This window comes from Cimex lectularius, unplaced genomic scaffold (genome assembly GCF_000648675.2).
Source record: "Cimex lectularius strain Harlan isolate CLEC.00 unplaced genomic scaffold, Clec_2.1 scaffold20, whole genome shotgun sequence".
Classification (NCBI taxonomy): Eukaryota; Metazoa; Arthropoda; class Insecta; order Hemiptera; family Cimicidae; genus Cimex; species Cimex lectularius.
Genome location: NW_019392641.1, coordinates 1,988,387 through 2,005,949, shown reverse-complemented (window position 1 = coordinate 2,005,949; position 17,563 = coordinate 1,988,387). Strand labels below are relative to the sequence as shown.

The window sequence follows — 17,563 nt, the reverse complement described above, 5'->3', positions numbered from 1 at the left end:
GGACCCAAGATTTGCCTTTACGTTAATAATTTATTGAATTTAATATACCGGGGGTTGGGCCGGTCCAGATCAATTTTATCCTCGTGCCACGAAACGGCCAAAGTACAGGTTTATCATCCAACAGACGAAAGACTTATAAAAAAAGTCATTCAAGTTTAAATATATTTCGTTTGCGTAAAGAAAGAGGAAATGGAGAACGTTTACGTTTCTGTTTACACGACGTGGGCCGTTCGTTTGCTAAATAATTGACATCTTTTTTTACGGAGCTTGGAGCCGAATTACTATGGGCTCCCAGACGAATAAATACACATCGACAATGGCCCTTTGTTGCCCTTACCGCCCTAACCGGTTGACTAACCCCGGCCGCGAGTCTTCCCGTTGTGGGCAGGGTCAAATTTATATCCTACAATGAAAAAAATTTAAGAACACGTAAATCCGATAAAAGCGTAAGAGAGAAAATTGTAAAACGAACTCAAACCGTGCAAGCTTCGAACGCGCCAATTTAAATTACGGAGATTACGATTTAATCAGTTTTCTAATACCCGTTGCGCCAAGGATCCTTGGCTGACCATTTTTCCACACGAGTGCAGGCCCAACTACCTTAGGGTACAAAGCGATAATTCCAGCAAAAAAGAATTAGGTCTACAATACTTTTCTAGGGTTGTATTTCAAGCCAATTTTGCTTTCTCTGAGAGACAGACTAACCAGCCGGGTTGCAAAGTCCTGAAAATCAACGAAGATAGGCGAACCGGGATGATCAGAGACATCTAACAAATAAATAATACTCTTGTTGAGAGGTAAACCATTTTAAGCACAAATAATTTTTGTGTTAGGTTTAATCAGAGATTCTATAGAGCGGGAACAACCAACAAATACTTTAATTTCTATAAGGATTTTCGTTAAGAAATGAAACAGCATTAGTATCTAGCTGCTTTCCCTTATTCCTTCAAGCCAGACATTTTTTTAAATTTTTTTCCTATTCTACCATGGAAAAGTTTTAAATGTTGACATTCCGTCCGTACAATGTTAACAGTCAATTAGCCCTTTCTTGATATTTACTGGAGGGCCGAGCCGTTCACTCGAGGGCTTTACGGCCCTAATCGCCCTGATGGTAGACATAGGTTTTTTTTAACTAACTCATCAATTTTAGCCCCGGCATCGACATCGTTCCATCATCTCATCTCGACTTCTGTTAATTGGTAGTGTTAAAGACATCAACCTTTAATTGAATGTTTACTACAATAATTGTAGACTGTAGTTATAACCTACTTTATCATTACTTTCAATCCTTATTAGGCAATATGATTAACACGACAAATAGTGCGTTTGAAAATAATTCTAAATCGTTCGGGCACCCGTAGTATCGTTAAGATAATCTATTTTGCAAGGTTACGGCGAGTAAATTGATATCAATACAGACCGTATTATAATTTTTTAAGTCGATGACAGTATAGCAAGTTACACTACAAGCAATCAATGGTTATGAAAAAGAACGTTTGAATCATATGAAACTGCGTTGGTTATTTTGTTCTTTAATCACTACTGATCATCATCATACTGACTTCTGTGGACAGACCGTACCTTACAGCCAAGAATACAAATCGAGTTAGTTGACAGATCACTAAGCAAAATCGACCTGCAAGACAAACCACGATTATGGGAACATGCCAAACCATATATAAATAGAGAGATAGATACATAGATAGAAAGATAGAGAGTAAGAGTTAGAAAGAGAGAGAGAGAGAGAGAGAGAGAGAGAGAGAGAGAGAGAGAGTGATGTAGAAAGAACTAAATATTTGTAAGATAAATAACAAACACAGACACACATTGATAGAAACTGAGATATAGATAGCCGTTAATAATTATTAGGTTCAGGTTTTATACCCAGTATTAATTGTACCTGAGAAACCAGTTGTAAACCGAACTACTCGCATTAAAAAGGGCTGAGCATGTATCCTACTGAACATCTAAAAATATACAAAATTAGCAATGTTTGGATTGTTTAATGTCTATGTATCATCTCCATAAAAACTAAAACGAATCTGATACACACTGCTGTGCTGATCCATCGATAACTCAGTAAATCAAAAGTAACGGTTGACAACAAGCAAACGTAAATTTTGACAATCATGTACAACTCTTCTTCTGGAAATGCCATATTTGTGTCCTATTTCGATTTTTTTAAATGTATTTTTTGGGTACCAAACATGCATGGGAGGTATATTTTAAATTTATAAACAAGATTTTATACATCTTTCATTATTAGAAACTGATAATTACTTGGGTGGGGTTTTTTAAACACGGCAGATCATATCAGTTTTAGCTAAAATACTAATTGCGGATTAAATTCCTGGAATTCAACATTCACTATACTTGACGTTCTGGTTGGTTAATCAATAATAATGATGATGTATGAATGATGAATGAACAATAATTATGAATGATGTAGGCAAGATTTGAGAAATTTAGCATGTAAGACTATTCAAAAATGCTGCATCTGCTGAAGACCATTCGATGATCATTTGATGACCCTAATCGTATTTTATTGGACCATCTGAAGTTACTAGGGCATCTTGAAGAATCCATTTGTGTGTTTACAATTTGTGAATTGTTTACTTCCTAGAACGAGATTGATTTCGTCCTAACGGGCTAATTCGAGTCGGAGCAGCGTAAACAATCCGAACCGCATGAATATTCAACAGGGTGGAGCTCAAGGCAAAGCTGGTTTTTCTTCAGCGTCGTCCGGTCAGAAATCGACTCCGGCGGATAAGACGATTTGGGCAACTCCAGCTTATCCGCCCTTCTGTTGAGCATGCCCACGTTCCGCCCCTGTCAAAAATCCGCCCGCCGTCCGATCCTCGGCCCTTTGTGCAACCGGAGAAACGGATTAACGCGAGCTCGTAGGCCGAAATAGGCGGGCCAGGACTTTTAATCACAGGGAATTCTTTCTTTACGAGATACAAAAAAATAGGACGAATATCATTTTAGAGCTTGATGTTAAAAACCAAAACTTGACCTCTTGATTTGACAACTTGGAAATGGGACATCAGACGATTATTGAAGCCGAGGATGACTTCTTAGCGTGCATCATTTACACTAAATACTTCTGATCCCTTATAATCGTGTCAGCATTCTATGACACGTCAGACAAGTAATACGATGAAGTAATTAAGGGAATGTTTGTTGTGCACGATGCTATCGGTTAATTAAATGGTTGAAATTTAGTATACAGGGTGTTCGGCGACTCGTGTTACAAACTTTGACCGTAGATTCTAAATTCATAATGGAACCAAAAAGTCCTGATTAATGGTCCGAATTGCAGCAGTTTCGGAGCTATTCCACATTTTCTGATTTTTTCATATTTCACGTCCTTGCTTAAAATAAACAATGATAACGCCAAAACTAAAAGGTTTTGGACAAATCCGTTGATACCATTTCAAACTACGTTAAATTTCCAATAAGATGTGATCAATAATAAACTTGTTAACTTTGTGAAGTAAGGGTTTTAGTAGCGACAACTTTGAAAAATATTTTTTTTAACGTTGAAAAACATACTATCGTGATTCTAAACTACTATTTCCAAACCTAGAGACCAGAAAATTTCAGAAAACGTATTTCATTTAATATCCTTTTTAGTGGTGCAATTTCTTTTTTAATTACTTTTTTCAAAGATGAAGAAATTGATGAAGGAAAAGAAAAAACCGTGGTTGAAGGATTGGTCAAGTGGAAATAATAAAGGGGTAGTCAAGTAATAATAAAAAATAAAAAAATTAAGGAAATTTTGAATGTATTTATTAAAAGTTTAGTTACTGTTAATTTAGAATGTGAATAAAGAGAACTTTTTCACAACATTTAAGACCGAGTTTGGAATATTAAATCCCAACCTTTTATTGTATATCCTATTACCTCGAATCCTTCTTAGTAAATTTCGTTCCCGGTAATAATCATTTTTAATTTTCCTGACTTTGCTGCGAAATAGGTCGATAGATGAAGGGAGAAAGAAAGAGAGAGAGAAAGGGAATGAATGAATGTAGTTTTATTTAAAAAATTCGTAAATTTAGGTTGCGAGAGGAAGAGAGAGAGAGCGAGAGAGATAGAGCGAAGGAGAAAATAATACACAGCATAAAAAGATAGAACTACTTAAATACATAAATAGATAGGGGAATTGAATACATACATTATTTATGTATGTAAAAGTAAGTTAAATTGGATTTGACTCTGATTATCACAGAATTTTTTTCTATACAATTGACCGTTATATTTAACATATGACCATCCCAAAAAAATTTAATGAATTCCAAAAAAAGTACAAGTTTTTATGTTGTTTTTGTTAATTTAATAGCTCTATCCGGTTGGCCAGTTAGTGTGTAAACGGGTGTTTTTCTTAATAGGAACGAAAAAGTTTAAAATAAAACTAAATAGAGTTTAATTTGGAGTATAAACTGTCAGGAAGTAACTAGAACAAAAATCTAATCTTCTTCTCGTTTTACCCACTTAATACCTGAGTAATTCTAATTTATTTCATTCCCCTAATTGGTGCAATCATTTTTTTAAAGAGTTTTTTTAAGGGATAATGGATTACTTTTTCTCTTTTATTTTTATTAGAAGGTAGCCGTTTTACCCTTAATATACAGACGCCGACTCTCAAAAAAAGACTTTTTAAGCGATTTATTTACATCGAATTATTTTGATAGATGTCGTTTTTTTTCTCAAAGTCCAGTAGCCTAATGGCCAGCAAGTATGATAAATTATCTTAACTCAAACTAGTTGAAATAATTGAAACTATGCGAGTTAATTATTTTAAAGTCACCCCTCATGTTTATTTATGCGCTCCGGACCCATCAGTCATCGTTGAAGCCACCACTTGATCCACGACTTGACAAACACTTTCAATCCTCCTTTAACGACAAGTGCAAGGACCTAACTGTTTGGACAATGTCATTTTATTAAATCTTTGAATCAATGCAAAGCGAGGAAAGGGGGAGAGAGAGAGAGAGAGAGAGAGAGAGAGAGAGAGAGAGAGAGAGTGATTTAAAAGAGAAGAGAAAAGGAGAGAGAGAAAGAAATTAGGAAGAGAAGCAAAGGGATTGTGAGAGTCACGAACAGGTGATGAGCGAGAAACAGAAAAAGAAGTGTTACCTAATCAGATAAATAGAGAGAAGGGAAGAAACAGACTAGAGAAAAACAAACTGAGAGCCAAGGACAGATACAGAGGGAGAGCGAGAGATAGCAAGATAGAGGGTGAGATAGGAAGATAAATAAAATGAGGGAAAGAAACGGGCAGCAGAAAACAAACAGAGAAGCCGGGACTGAAAAAGATAGAGTGTGATATAGGTAGACCAATTACTAAAAAGAAGTAGAGAAGCAGACAAGCACACAAACAAACTTAGAGACAGGGCAGAAATAGAGGTAGAGCAAGAGACAGAAGTTAAACCGATTAATAAGAGAAATAAACAAAAATACGGGGGAGATTGGAATAGACAGATAAATAAAGCGGGCGGGTGAGAAACACGCTGACAGAATGAGTGACAGAAACGGGGGGAGAACAAGTAAGAGGTATAGAAGGGGACAAACGTAGCAAAAAAAGAATATTTACTGATTGATCGCTTTATAGACAGAGATAAAAAGATAAATAAATAGAGTGATAGATATAGATAACTAGATAGATAGATAGATAGATAGATAGATAGATAGAGAGAGAGAAAGAGAGAGAGAGAGAGAGAGAGAGAGAGAGAGAGAGAGAGAGAGAGACGAAAAGCCAGAGAGAGAAGCAAAGGGACTGCGTGAGCCAGGAGCACACAGATAAGTAGATTGAGAAACAACAGAACAGATAAGTAAAGATTGAGAGAGATACAGATATAAAGATAAAGAGAGAAATAAACAGACAGTGAGAGAGAACAGAGGTTGGTTAGTGCATTTTATTTACACCAATTGTATTAGCGTAAACAAATCTTTGGCGCGGATCTAGTGATCGCATCACAAATTGAAAAATATTGGTACCTTTTTTATAAGGAATGATAAACTATGAGTATATACTGGAATAATAATACGAAGTAGTTTTATCTTTGACTATTTATAATAAATTGTTTAATTGTTCCCTGAAAACCAAGCATGATTTATAGCGTTTTTATGAGCATGATCACTAATTTTTCTGTCTGGTTTCCAATTTGAACGTAACATCTCGTCTGCCTTCTCCCACGGTACTTCATTTTGAAGATCCAGCCATCAACCTATTAACTATACTAACAATCATGTCGGAAGATGCACTTAGTTATAACGACAACTCGATTAGGGTCAACCGGTGGAAGACGGTTCTTTTATGTTTATTGATGAACCATCATCAATATTTATAGGTGGGGAATACGACCACCCCTTTACGGGTTTTTAATGGTCAGAAGTTGTTCTCGTAACAGTTTTTTCAAACATGGGAAGAATATAGCATCTAATGTAAAATCGTGTAAACAATTCCAGAACAGCTGTTGTAAAAGAAAGCTGCTTCAAAAACTGTCTCTATTTTCCCTCAGGGGACACAAAAAAACACCATATTTTTTTTTTACTTATTCATCCTCCCTTATAAATAAAATTACTGGCGAGTCCCATGGAGTTCGTGATCCTCGTGTTTATTATACTCCTTTTAGTCGGTTACTATCTCATAATAGTCCCGATGGGAAAAGATTAATTGGTAAAAAGGTGTGGACAAAATGGGGTCGGTGGTGATTGAAATGAGGGCGAATACTTTGGAGTAGAATCGTATGGCTTTGATCACGCTTCCGATCATCTACATATAACGGGCTCGACGGTCTTGCGTAGGCGTCGGATTATTTTTTTCTTTTTCTTATTTTCTCCCCTGTGCTGGTTAATAAATGACCCATTAAGGGCATATACCCAGTGCCATATATCACCGCTTTCTTTACCAGCCCACGCGACCTGGCTACTGACGCGGGAAAAATTATAACCGGCCTCTGCTATAAAATTAAGAAAAATAATGATATTCTGTATTTCAGAACCCTTAAATGTATGAGCAAAGATTTAAAAAAGTATTTTCTGTATTTATTTATTTATTATATCCTATTTTCCGTAGGTAAAACTTGAAAAAGATGAAAGGAAGCTACCTCTGGGAGAATACGAAAGCTATGTCCACAAGCAGTCTCACTGGTTCTCCAGGTTGACATTCTTCTGGCTGACGCCGCTTCTTAGGATCGGTTACACAAATCCTCTCGAACCGGAAGATCTCGGAAAGCTTCCTCTGGAAGAATCTGCCGCCGAGCAGTACCAGAATTTTCTAGATTCTTATCAGAAGATCAAGGTATAAGAAATATTTTACAATTTTCCTAGCCTCAGAAGCAATTCAACAACATCTGAACCTCATTACCCACTGGTGCAATCGATGGCTGATTAGGTTGAACGAGTAAAAAGCCAACAAGTTACGTTTACGCTCAAACCTCAAACCTGTCCACCAACGCACATTTACAACAAGTTAATACCACCATCGAACCAAGTTCGCTACCTTAGGCTTTACTTAGAAAACAGACATACATGGAATCCACACACAAGATTAAAATGACAAGATCTTAATAGAAGATATGGACTTCTCAATTACCTACTCGTACCAAAATCAACACTAAGCATACATAACAAACTAACCGCTTACAAAACACTCATTAGAGCTATTTGGACTTACGGAGACGAACTGTGGGGCTCGGCCAAATCATCCAACAGCCAACGAAGTCAATATTTTCAATCTAAAGTTCTTCTAACCAATCAACAAAAAAAAAAAAAAAATAAAATAATAATAATAAATAAAAGAATTAATAGAAGAAGTGAAAGATTTTTATCCGAACATGCTTCCTCAATTTCCACTCTAAACTATCCCTCCACCCTAACCCATAAACCCTAATTCTTTCCTCAACGTCTCATCCGTACAATCCTCCACGCTGTTTAAAACGGCAATAGCCATGACCTACCTTAACACACCCAATAAAATAAAAGAGAGTTCCAGCACTGGTTTCTCTCCCCACTGCCTCTACATCTGGCAGATCTGTGATATTTGTATATAACTACTATTTGCTCAATGTATATTTTGTGAAGATAGCAATAAATAAAATAAATAAGTAAGTAAAAATTTTCCTTTTAGAATATACATTTTCTTGTTTTAGAATGCAAGGGGTGTCGCTTCCCTCTGGAAATGTTATTTCCACTGCTACTGGAAGAATTTCTTCGTAGGCGGCCTCCTGAAGCTCATCGGAGATTTCGTCGGCCTTATCGCCCCCCTAGGTATCGCCGTCGTCATAGATTACGTCGCCTCGTACCAACAGCCTGCCTCTCAAGCCCCAAGTATCACCCAAGTAAGTCACCCGACTTACTTTCAAAAGAACACCTCACGAGATACAATTTCCCAGGAGGACTTCGTCTCGGTGAACGTTTTCCTCAAAAACGGTTACGTCATGAGTATCGTGATATTCGTGAGCGCGATCGCCCAGGCCAGTTTCTCCCAGGCCAGCACGCACATAATCAACGTCGAGGGCATACGGTTGAAAACGGCGTTACAGGTGAATCTTATCCATTCTTCTTTTATGCTATTCACTGAACAAGATTTCTTAGGGGATGATTTATGCAAAAACGCTAAAGTTGAGCATATCGAACAAGGACGACGAATCTTCAACTTCGGATAGTAAATACGGAACGACGACCAATCTAATGTCAGAGGACACTTTTAACATCATGACTTGCTTTTGGATCGGCCACTACATTTGGGCTATACCCTTGAAGGTAAACCATTTCATTTTTATTATGACTAATCTTCAAAAATAAAAATTGATATACTATGAATGAGTATTCATAATCGTCCTTATTCCTTCATAGTGAGCTCTTCATAAATTGACCAACCTTTGATGATACATATATTTAATAAGAAAGCGAAGGTAAAATGAAATTCCTAAGTAACATTAGGTTTATCGAGCATCCAGTCCAACGACAGTCGGGATATGCGGGGGAAGGGTTTCATGACTAAAAGACGTTATGAAGAGTTATGTATTAGGAGGAACTCATCTCATTGCGATCTTATCGTTGATAGTGACCAATATCGGTTTATTGTTTATTTCCATTATTATCTAAAACTCTTAATTTAGCTTAAGGATTTTAACAGACCCAAAAGCTTTTTGTTAAGGGCTTCTATGTGTCCAGGCCTTGATATTCCTCTCCCAGGAGTAGGAATCCCAGCTTGCACAAGCCTACACAAAAAGAGGACATGTTACGCTATTTCTTCTTCTTTCTGGAGGAATAGGACTATTTGTACAAGCGTGTTCGTGCTACTACGAGTACTCACATTAGTTAGATCTACTATCATTCTAATACTTAGATAGTTGTTGCGTTTCTGCGTGTCCTTACTAGATTTTTCAGGCCTCTATCTTGGGAATTGTCAAAATGTTTTTCTAAACCTACGTCACACCAGAACGCATCTCACGAACTCCAAATAATCTTCTGAAAGATTTGATCTTATCAATAATCATCTCTTTTTTAATCTCATCCATGGAAAAATAATAACGTTTTTATCTGCCCTTTCAGATATCGGTTTTAATGTACCTGCTATACTGTCAACTAGGACTGAGCGCGATAATAGGTGCATTATTTTGTATAATAACTATGACCCCTCTGCAATTCCTAATCGGAAAGAAGATGTCCGACAATTCGAAGATAATCTCCGTAAGTTTTCCTTGCCTATTTTCCGAACAGGAGTTGAAATAATCAACGTTTCAGAACCTCTGCGACGAGAGGTTGAGGATGACGAATGAGATGCTTCAGGGGATCAAAGTGTTGAAGCTCTGCGGCTGGGAGCTTCAGTTTTACTTGCGTATCATGTCGGCGAGGAACAACGAACTGCGGTATCTCAACAAAGACTCCTTGTTCTGGGCGTTAATGAGTAAGTTAAAATTGTTCAAAAATGGATTAAATAATTTAAAATGGATTTTTTTGTAGCGTTTTTCACCCACACGTCGTCATCGCTAATCACTCTAGTCACTCTCGGAGCTTATTATTACCTCGAAGGGACAAACTTATCGGTTTCGAGCGTCTTCTCGGCCCTTGCGCTTTTCAACCAACTGACTGTTCCTCTTTTCATTTTCCCAATTACCGTACCGATAATAATTAGCGCATTGGTAGTTATAATAATTGAGTTTTATTTTTAGCTTGTTTATTAATTCGAACAAATTTTAGACAAGTACGCAAAGGCTCGAGGACTTTTTGGCCCTTCCGGAATCGACCAGTTACTCGCCGTTGGACGTTTCAAGCCACGTTCTGAAACCTGGCAAAACCCAACATGTAATATACAAAATTTTATAGAAAAAATATATTGTTTATCGAACAATTGAAAATTGCCGACAGACGGAAAAGGACAGACTTTTTGGCCTCGGGGGTATATCTGAAGAGGCCGACGACAAGAACTACGACGACGATCTCCGTGACGAAGAAGACAGGTCGAAGGAGGAGAACGCGTGCATTTTGCGAGAAGCCGGATTTTCTTGGTGCGATCAGGAGAAGCCTGGCCTCTGGATCAACAACCTCAACATCCCAAAAGGTAAAATTTGAAATCGGCCCGGCCACGACGGAAGAAACAACTCGCCAACCTTCCAAAATCACTTTGTTTCAATTAAACAGTTTGTCAATTGTTTGAATGATTTTCTTTTTATATTATGTACTAAACTATAATAGTAAAATATACTAATATAATAGTAAAATATATTATATGTATTCAGACTTCTCTGAAGGAGATAACATTCGGTTTTAATTTTCGGATATAAATTATTATAATTAAACAAGAATTACATCAGAGTAAACCTAGTGGGACCAATAGCCCTTGTTCATTCCTTTTACGTTCATCATTTAGCAGATTTCCTTATTATGTATTTCATATAGTTGAAAATAGAAGACAAAACGTCTGCCAAGTTGGTGGGCAGTGTAGCTCTCACATTTGTGCATGAGCATGTTATAAGTCCGTTTGAAATAAAATTCATAGAGGATCATCTAGAAACTAGAACAATCTCTGAAAATTTATAAAAATTGGTCTCATAGTTTCGGATTTTTGCGGATTACAAGTAATTGACCAAAGATAGACAGACGAACACGGAACTAAATTTGTTCAGAAAGGTCTGAAACGCAAAATGCTAGTGAAAATTTTTACATTGGAGGACAAAATTTTTTTCTCTTCCCGCATGAATACAAGACTTCCCTATACTCGGTATTCGGAAGCAAAATGAAGTATAGTTCTCTTTTCATAATTTGGCATCATCAGCATGATACCATTTATCGTTTTTGCTCTTTGCCGCAAAGGCTCCTAAATCATTGATTTTCAGATAGATCCAATTAAAGCGAAATCGAAACTTCTCCATATACAAAAAAAAATAAATAAATAAAATAAAAATAAAAATAAAAATAGTAAGCATTATACAAAGACACATTCGCGGAATTTAGAACACTGTCGACAGTAATAAATCTACTGAATTATACCACTCAAAAGTACAAAAAATCAGAAAAATAAAATGAAGGTGCAAAACTAACGAAGAAAGTAAAGTGATATTAAAGTGGGGGTAAAGCAGTGCGATCTTTTTAGCCCGCTGTTATTTAATCCTTATTGTGTGCTCGTAAAAATGGAAAAATATACCTGTATTAAAATAAATCAAAAAATGGTCTAAGTCGCCTGACCATGCCAATAAAACTTTTAATAATCAATACATGTAGACCAAGACCTTAGATTAAAAGTATAATTAATTAAAACTTTTAATAACATATATGCTAATAATAATTCTATCGTGTTTATAATGTTTAAGGAAAGAACATAATCTGAACGGTGAATTGAATTTTCTAAAACTCTGGGTCAACATAGGATTTGTTGTCTGACAAACATAACTTATTTTCGTGAGATTTCATCCTGTTGTCAGCGGGATGATGAACCTGTAATTTATCCTTACCGATCATCTTGGCCTGCCTATCCTCGCTGGGTTGGCTGTCAGATGCGTTTCGGCATTTCGTCACCTTCAGTGAGTCGTGGAGTTCTGTTCACTCAAATCTGTTTTATAGGGTCGTTCGGGTGGGAGTTAGGTGCGCGTATTTGTTTTTTCCTTTTTTTTTTAATTTTCCTGTGCTTTTGATAGTATTTGTTTAAATGTTCGATGTGTACTTTGCTTCCGAACTACCGAAGGTAGGGAAGCCTTGTATTCATGCAGGAAGTCGAAGAAATGTTTGTCTTCCAACTTTTCAAACCTTTTTGAACAAATTTGGCTCCGTGTCTGTCTGTGGTCAATTTCTTGTAACCGGCAAAACTCCGGAACCATGAGACCAATTTTTATGAAAATTTCGGAGATTGTGCGGGTTGTTTTCTAGATGGTCTCCTATGAATTTCATCCCATTCGGATCAACGGTATAAATGCCTGTGCATAAACAAGAGTAAAATCATGTATACATCCGAAACCATTTGTGCAATTTTCAGGGATTATATAGGTTGCTTTCTAAATGATTCCCTATGAATTTTATTCCAAATGGATCTCATTTCCCCATTGAATTTAAAAAACCTATAGTAATCCCATAAATCGGACCCAAAAAGTGATATAATAAAGTGATACTAACAACTACAGGACTACTACAACTATTACCTACTGCATGTAGTATTGCTTGAAAAAATTTTCAGTATTGGTATCAAAGGTTTAATTTATTATATAATTAAATCTTGTTTGTTAAATATATCTCAAAAAAATAAGCCAAACTTCTAGAAATCAGACTAATATTAATTATAGTGTTCCATAGGGATATGTTTTATGCCCTATACTATTTTTAATTTACATTAATGATTTACTTAAATTAAACCTTTCTGGTCAAATATTGGGATTCACTGATGGCACAGCTAAACTTTTTTCTGGCAAATAATGATATAATAAAAAATATTAACGTTGAAATAATAGTAATTAAAAAAATGGCTGGATAGTAATTTCTTACTATTAATTCACTTAAACATAAAATCATTAAATTTGGTCTCTCAAATCAAAACAACTTAAATGAAAACATAGTATTACATTCTTGTGTAAATTCATTTACCCGATTTTGCCCCTTTCTAAAGAAGTTAAATATTAGGGAATAATTTTTGATAATACATTAAACTTTAAGTTTAGTATTGATGCTTTGGTAAAAAAGTTTAGAAAATTATTTTATAAATTTAAAATTTTAAGAAATATTCTTCAGCCAGATTTAATGAGGTCTGTTGATTTTGCATTAGCACACTCCTTCACTAACTCACTCCAAAAAATCTAAAATTTCTCCCAAAATTATTGCTCAAAATTCTTTAATAAAAATATTGCTAAATAAACATAGAAGGCACAACACAAAATAGCTCTACATTGATTTTAAAATGTTAAATCGAACAATTATTTTTGATATATCCATGTATTTATAAGCAAAAACTTTTACCCATTATGGGCTTCAATTTCACAAGAATAAGTGCACTAATAAAATTTATTTTTCCTAAAATAAACACTTCCATGCATTATAACAATTGATATAAATTCCTTTCCCTCTTTTGATCAATTAATTTCTTTAAACATATATAATTTAAAAAAGTTAATTTTAAAAGCAATATACTAATAAAATAATTATTTAAAAAATTCTTTCAAATGTCAATAGTCAAATAAACTGAATGAATACTGCTATCACTAATTTGCATAAATATTTTTTCATTATTTTTGTAATATATAAAATTCTTTGTGAGCTCATAACTCCTGCTCTCAAGCAAGTTAAACTTACTGAGAGCAGACTGTTCATTTTACATTATTTTGTTCTACATTATCATTTAATATTTCCTCAGAATAATGTATTCAATGTCTTGTCTTATATGGAAAACAACTTTTGCAGGATAAATGTAGCAAATTATGTAAAATAAAAATGATATTTATGAAAATAAAGTTTTGATCTTTTGTTTCAGGGAAACTGACTGCAGTGATTGGAAGAGTGGGTTGTGGCAAGACGTCGTTTCTGCATGCACTACTTGGGGAGATGAAATGTGTGTCCGGCCTCATGAAATGGGAAAAGTATTGTAACATTACAAAAAGATTGATATTTTACGAACTTTGCGAATTAAACGATCCGATTTTACAGGGGTGTCTCTTTCGCCTATGTGTCTCAGCAGCCCTGGCTCCTAAACGCGACGCTCAGGGAAAACGTGCTGATGGGGTTGTCGTACAAGATGCGCAGGTTCTCCAGGGTGATCGCGGCTACAGCCCTCCAACCGGATATCGACATCTTGCCTAACAAAGATCTGACCGAACTGGGCGAGAAGGGTGTCAATCTGTCTGGTGGACAGAGGCAGAGGATAGCCATCGCCAGGGCACTCTATTCAAAGGCCAATGTCATCATACTCGTATGTTATTCTTCCGGATGATTCAGACAGGGTCTTTAATCATAAAATTTTTCAGGACGATCCGCTCTCCGCTCTTGATTACCATGTAGCACAGCATGTATTCGAGCATGGAATCATGAACCTAGTCTTGAAGCAGAGGAAAACTGTAGTCATGGTCACTCACTCGCTACACCTTCTCACTTATGCCCACAAAGTCAGTACTAACATTAAATATAGTATTGTTTATAAACATAAATGTCACTTTAGCTAACAAATCTTTTTAAAAAAATTAAATAATATATATTAAATATTTATATAATATTTAATAATATTACATTAAAAATATTTTTTTTAATTATTAAAAAAATTAAAATCCTTCTATGCCAGATCGTCATTAGTATGCCTACACTAAAGTCCTCCTTAATTCTAATTGATAAACAATTATCATCCTTTTGTGTGATATTTTCAGCATCCAATCTCATTAAGTTATTAAAAAATAATATAATAATATACGTCTTCGACGGGACGTCCATCAATCACTCATTCAGATGCTTTAAGTATGGCAATCTGTTTGGCACTTATTAATGTAAACAATTGGATGTCAATTTAATTTGGAATAGTTAGGGTGATCTAGATCTGAAACTTTCTCATATTAATATTGCTTTTCCTCCTACCATCAAATCACACAGTATGTCATTGTTTTCAATCTCGGCATTTTTGTTTCTGAAGCTGTTGTTTTCTTAACATCTCCTGACTGCTAAACTGGGGCAGTACAACACCACTTACGGTTGTGTATTTGATACCAACTTTTCATTTCAGGTAGTCGCCCTCGAAAGTGGCAGAATGAGAGCATGCGGCAAGCTGACAGACATGGAACTGGTAGATGGTGTTGTGACCGGAGTGGACACGAGTGGCGATTCGCGCGGCAGGACTGCCAGGGAAAGGTGGCAGTTGGTGAAACTGGTGTCCAGGATCGGGCACCATATCAGGCAGCAAAATATGAAATATCAGGTGATTTGAATTTGATGATGAACAAAGACAGGAAATCTGCTTTAGGAATCATACTAATGGTAAATCATTGGTTATTTTGCTAAGTTTAAATGGTATTAAGGGTTTTTATAAAAATACCATCAACTGTCAGTTCTTGCGATGTCTCCTATCATCCTAGTCAATAATAATAGGCAGCCCGGATGATCTATGATTAAAAGCTATAAAAGTTTAACTTTATTCTAAAAAGAAATATGAATCTTCCTCTTTCAAGAAAGTATGCTTAGTTTTTCTGCTTTCCTTATGAGTACATAGAAAGCAGTAGCTTCTTAGGTTGACAGTTGACCCTATGATGCCAAATTAACTGACTGAGCTTACCCAGTTTCGGCCGTTTTCTGTTTCAGAACAAGCAGCTATTCATACCATTTCGAAAACGGCTTAGCACCGGCTCGGAGTATTACTGGGCACAGGACCTTCCACTGCCGAGCTCGATTGACGGCGAACGAGACATGCCACTACAGAGGTCGACAACGCTTCCTCGTCACAGGCCCGTTGCCAGAGCAAGCTCGTTGCAGCCACACTCCTCGAGCCACATGAACCCAGTGACCAGGCAGGCGTCCAGCCCGATCATCAACCAGGGCACGAGGTTGTTGTTATCTACTCAAGCTTATTGTTACATATATACTTGTTCTACCTTTTAGACTTGATTTATTCTTTATTCTCAATTTTCAGGGGAAGGACTTACACTTTTGATGGTGTGCCTCCTGGGGGTAACTTGCTCAAGCACATTTTTATGTCATCAAACAAGTAAGAATAATGTAAAACAAATTTAAACATGTTTTTATCGATTTGTTTTGTCAATGTAGAAACATGACTGGAGTTGAGCCTCAGACAAACACAAACAGCAGTATAAAAGAGAAAAATCTCTTGCAGAGGCTGATGTCTACCACTTCTATAAAGTAATATGCCTACTTTTTCTTGCTTCAGCAGTAAACATAATTTTTTTTTATTATTTCAGATCTGTGGTGTTCAATGAAAATGAAAAACGCCCAATCCAAAGGCTTCCGTCTACCTGCAGTGATTACAGTGACGAATGTTATGACGAGGATGAAGATCGTAAGTGGTTTTGGTGTAATGTTTAATTTGTTTACTTACAAATGTTTATAGAATGTATCCTGATTTGGTTTGGACTATCAGACTTTTTTATGTCTTTATTGAGCAGTTGCATTCCAAGTTGGAAGTATTTGCATAAGCTACAAATGGAATCATCTTTAAATAAATGTTTTTCGACTATAGGCGTTTTTCAGATGCCAATGACCCTAACACTCTCCTATGTTTTACCCTGTCTAATTATACCACTTTATGGACATCTCCCTTTAGTACTTAAACTTTCATCTGGGGCGTCAATAATTCTAATCAGTAAATACAACGCAAAATAATGAAGAGAAAAATTTGTCTTTTTTGTCAATCTTTATTATATCTTGAAATAATTTTGTTTCTTTTATGAAGTAAAAATTCTTTCAGGGGTATGGTACATCAGTATATTTGTGTGTTTGCTCAATACTCAAACTGTTTGTCCTTGCTTCTAAGATATTGTTGGGCTATTAATGACTGGTTTAGATGTGTTATATTTACATCCTAATGCCCTTATGATTTGTACTTAATTAACTCTTTACAGACTATATCATAATAAAAATTGCTTTACAAAATCCACTCTAACTGAATTTGCTCTATTTATTTATTTCAGTGGAACCTGATTGGTGCGGAACCAATACAGTAGAAGAGCGCCAGTATGGTACAATATCACCCTATGTCTATTTCACATATTTACGAGCCTGTGGAGTTGTAGCAGCGATCGGCTACTTAATTCTAGCCATGTCATGGCAGGTGATGCGAGTCTACACAGATTTCTGGTTGAGTAAATGGACCCAGGGCTCAGAGGGCCATAATGATGAAGAGACCCTCTACTATCTAATCATGTATACCGGTCTGTCCTTCACATGTGTACTAATATCGCTCTTGAGCAATCTTCTGGGCCAGTACAGCGGCGCTCGGGCAAGGCGGAGATTGCACAAAAATATGTTACTCTCGGTCGTGAGGCTCCCGCTGAAGGTGTTCGAGACCACACCCCTTGGACGTATCCTAGCAAGGTTTTCAACTGACATAAATGTCATTGACAAGGTAAGATAAACCTAAATT

General features: G+C 36.1%; 1 protein-coding gene across 5 annotated transcripts in view; it reads left to right on the top strand.

Moving 5' to 3' along the window:
* LOC106661463 (ATP-binding cassette sub-family C member Sur) overlaps positions 1 to 17,563 on the top strand; it is a 74,407-nt gene that overhangs the window by 54,243 nt on the left and 2,601 nt on the right. For 3 of the 5 annotated variants that reach the window (XM_014384880.2, XM_014384875.2, XM_014384877.2), the window contains 18 exons: positions 7,082 to 7,306; positions 8,157 to 8,345; positions 8,400 to 8,549; positions 8,602 to 8,769; positions 9,565 to 9,702; positions 9,757 to 9,919; positions 9,976 to 10,154; positions 10,213 to 10,317; positions 10,381 to 10,573; positions 13,964 to 14,069; positions 14,137 to 14,398; positions 14,454 to 14,591; positions 15,197 to 15,388; positions 15,769 to 16,013; positions 16,097 to 16,171; positions 16,231 to 16,323; positions 16,383 to 16,480; positions 17,112 to 17,545. In XM_014384880.2, the coding sequence (XP_014240366.1) occupies positions 7,082 to 7,306; positions 8,157 to 8,345; positions 8,400 to 8,549; positions 8,602 to 8,769; positions 9,565 to 9,702; positions 9,757 to 9,919; positions 9,976 to 10,154; positions 10,213 to 10,317; positions 10,381 to 10,573; positions 13,964 to 14,069; positions 14,137 to 14,398; positions 14,454 to 14,591; positions 15,197 to 15,388; positions 15,769 to 16,013; positions 16,097 to 16,171; positions 16,231 to 16,323; positions 16,383 to 16,480; positions 17,112 to 17,545 (3,153 nt within the window). Of the gene's footprint in view, positions 1 to 6,524; positions 7,016 to 7,081; positions 7,307 to 8,156; positions 8,346 to 8,399; positions 8,550 to 8,601; positions 8,770 to 9,564; positions 9,703 to 9,756; positions 9,920 to 9,975; positions 10,155 to 10,212; positions 10,318 to 10,380; positions 10,574 to 13,963; positions 14,070 to 14,136; positions 14,399 to 14,453; positions 14,592 to 15,196; positions 15,389 to 15,768; positions 16,014 to 16,096; positions 16,172 to 16,230; positions 16,324 to 16,382; positions 16,481 to 17,111; positions 17,546 to 17,563 lie in introns of those variants that run through there. The other 2 variants (XM_014384879.2, XM_014384878.2) reach the window with 2 other exon arrangements.